The following is a 2,680-nucleotide window of genomic DNA, read 5'->3' on the forward strand; positions in this document are numbered from 1 at the left end:
TCGGGCGAAAGATATATATGGGAGCTATATCTAAATCTGAACCGATTTCAATAAAATTTGGCACACTTGACTATAATACTAATTGTTCTTCTTGTGCAAAATTTTAAGCAAATTAGGGTAAAACTCTGGCTTCTGGGGCCATATAAGTCCATATCGGGCGAAATATATATATGGGAGCTATATCTAAATCTGAACCGATTTCTTCCAAAATCAATAGGGTTCTATTCTGAGCCAAAACACATACTTGTGCCAAATATGAAGTCGATTGGACTAAAACTGCGACCTAGACTTTGATTACAAAAATGTGTTCACGGACAGACGGACAGACGGACATCGCTATATCGACTCAGGAACCCACCCTGAGCATTTTTGCCAAAGACACCATGTGTCTATCTCGTCTCCTTCTGGGTGTTGCAAACATATGCACTAACTTATAATACCCTGTTCCACAGTGTGGAGCAGGGTATAAAAAGGAAATATGAACGAGGCATCCAATTACAGAGGAATATCATTTATGAACTCTATAGCTAAGATATTCATGGGAATATTGAATGATCGTTTGTGTTCATGGGCAGAAGAGAGGAGAGTACTTATTGAATACCAAGCTGGGTTCAGACAAAAATATTCAACCATTGACAACATTTATAATCTTGCGACGATTATAAAAATTAAACTTGCACAGAAGAGGAAGATATATGCCTTTTTTGTAGATTTCAAGGCGGCATTTGATACTGTGTAATGAAATCTTATGATATACAAGCTGTATGAGCTATAAAATGGTAAAAATTATTGAGAGTGTATATCAAAAAACAGAATCAGCAGTTTGGACGGGAGATGAACTTTCGGAGTATTTTAATACGAATAGCGGAGTAAAGCAAGGTTGCCTACTATCGCCTTTATTGTTTGCTCTATACATAAATGATTTACATGATATCCTTGGAGGTGGTGTAGCCATTGAAGAAATTAGAGTTAAAATATTGCTTTATGCATACGATATTGTAATATTGGCAGAGGATAAGGAAAGCTATTGCAATAAGTGGAATTTAGTTGTAAATTTGTCTAAGTCGAAAATAATGGTTTTCAGAAACGGTGGCCGATTATCGAGTCAAGAGAAGTGGACTCTAAACAACCAACCAATTGAAATAGTGTCAGAATATAACTACTTAGGTGTCATACTGACACCCCAAATGAATTTTACTAAACATATCGAAGCCAGAAACCTACAGGCAAAAAATGCAATAAACATGACATGGAAAAATTTTCTTGGGAAATTGAGCATATCGCTAGAACAAAAATGGAATCTATTCAAAGCAGTATGTAGATCGATTCAATCTTATGGTGCACAAGTCTGGGGTTTCAGTTATTATGATGAGGTTGATAAGCTACAGCGATTCTTTATAAAGAAATTACTACGATTGCCAGACTCTGCCCCTAATTATGCAGTAGCCTTGGAGACTGGACTTGAGGAAGGCCATATATATATGATGCAAATGCATCTCAAATATATTATGAGAACGAAATTCAAATACACGGCTGAACGATTACCCCACCAGTTAACAAGGAAAGTAATACAAAAGAATTTATGTTGGGCAAATCAAATAAATACTATCATTGATCAGCTTGATATGCCCCTAATCAACGAGAATATGAGTTTGAATTCTTGGAATACTATGATGGCAAACCTGGTCGAACATATGATTATGAAAAACAGAAGTATGTCTATACTAAGAGCGCAACAAAGCACCACGAGAATATATAGATACCTAGATTACTCCAGAAGTCATCTTTATTTTGGGGGAAGTTACACCGTAGACGACATTTCATGGATAATTAAGGCCAGATGTGATCTAATACTTCTTAACGCAAATCCGTACATCCCTAATCCAAATGGCAACGATCAGTGCACATTATGCAATATGAATCAGAAAGAAACACTGCAACATTTCCTTGGTGTTTGTCCCTTTTTAAGTGAGATTAGGGTGCTCTACTTTAGGAGGAACCCCTTAAATGAGGATAATATCATAAGTATACTAGATGGAAGAGAAGTGGAAGACTGGAGAAATCTTATTGGATATCTTAAAGCAGCTTTACGATACCGTGACCTGATTATCAGAGAGTTTTCATAATTTTTTGTTTTTTATTTCTTTTTGAATAATATGTTCTTTAATTAACACATTACACGTTACAAGTACTCAGGCTGACGACGTTAAGTCATAGCCGTAAAATCTTTATTTAAAGTATTATATCAATTACATTTTTTAAACATTGAATTGTATAGATGAATTTATAAATAATAAAGATTCAACTAACTAACTATAGCTTTCGGCCATAGAGTCCAACTTTTTGTTCCGATTTAGTTGAAATTTTGCATTAGCATTGTAGCTATGTGTGCCAAATTTGGTTAAATTCGGTTCAGATTTAAATATATCTCCCATATATAGCTTTCGCCCGATTTACACTCATATGACCACAGAGGCCAATTTTTTGCTCCGATTTAGTTGAAATTTTGCACAGGGAGTAGAATAAGCATTGTAGCTATGCGTGCCAAATTTGCAGGGTATAATATAGTCGGCCCCGCCTGTTTTGTTTTTTACTAAAATTGTGTTCCACCCTAGTGCATTAGCCGACTTAAATTTTGAGTCTATAGATTTTGTAAAAGTCTATCAAAATCTGTCCAGAT

The 2,680-nt window shown here is 35.4% G+C and overlaps 1 protein-coding gene across 1 annotated transcript; it reads left to right on the plus strand.

The window, feature by feature from the left end:
* Positions 1-776: 776 nt before the first annotated feature.
* On the plus strand, positions 777-2,126 carry LOC142239949 (uncharacterized). Its single transcript, XM_075311680.1, has one exon. The coding sequence runs from the start codon at positions 777-779 to the stop codon at positions 2,124-2,126; it is 1,350 nt and encodes a 449-aa protein (XP_075167795.1).
* The last annotated feature ends 554 nt before the right edge of the window (positions 2,127-2,680 follow it).

Source organism: Haematobia irritans, chromosome 5 (genome assembly GCF_050003625.1).
Source record: "Haematobia irritans isolate KBUSLIRL chromosome 5, ASM5000362v1, whole genome shotgun sequence".
Lineage (NCBI taxonomy): Eukaryota > Metazoa > Arthropoda > Insecta > Diptera > Muscidae > Haematobia > Haematobia irritans.

Coding starts and splice junctions, on each gene's coding strand:
- LOC142239949 (XM_075311680.1), top strand. CDS start 777: ATGGTAAAAATTATTGAGAGTGTATATCAAAAAACAGAATCAGCAGTT.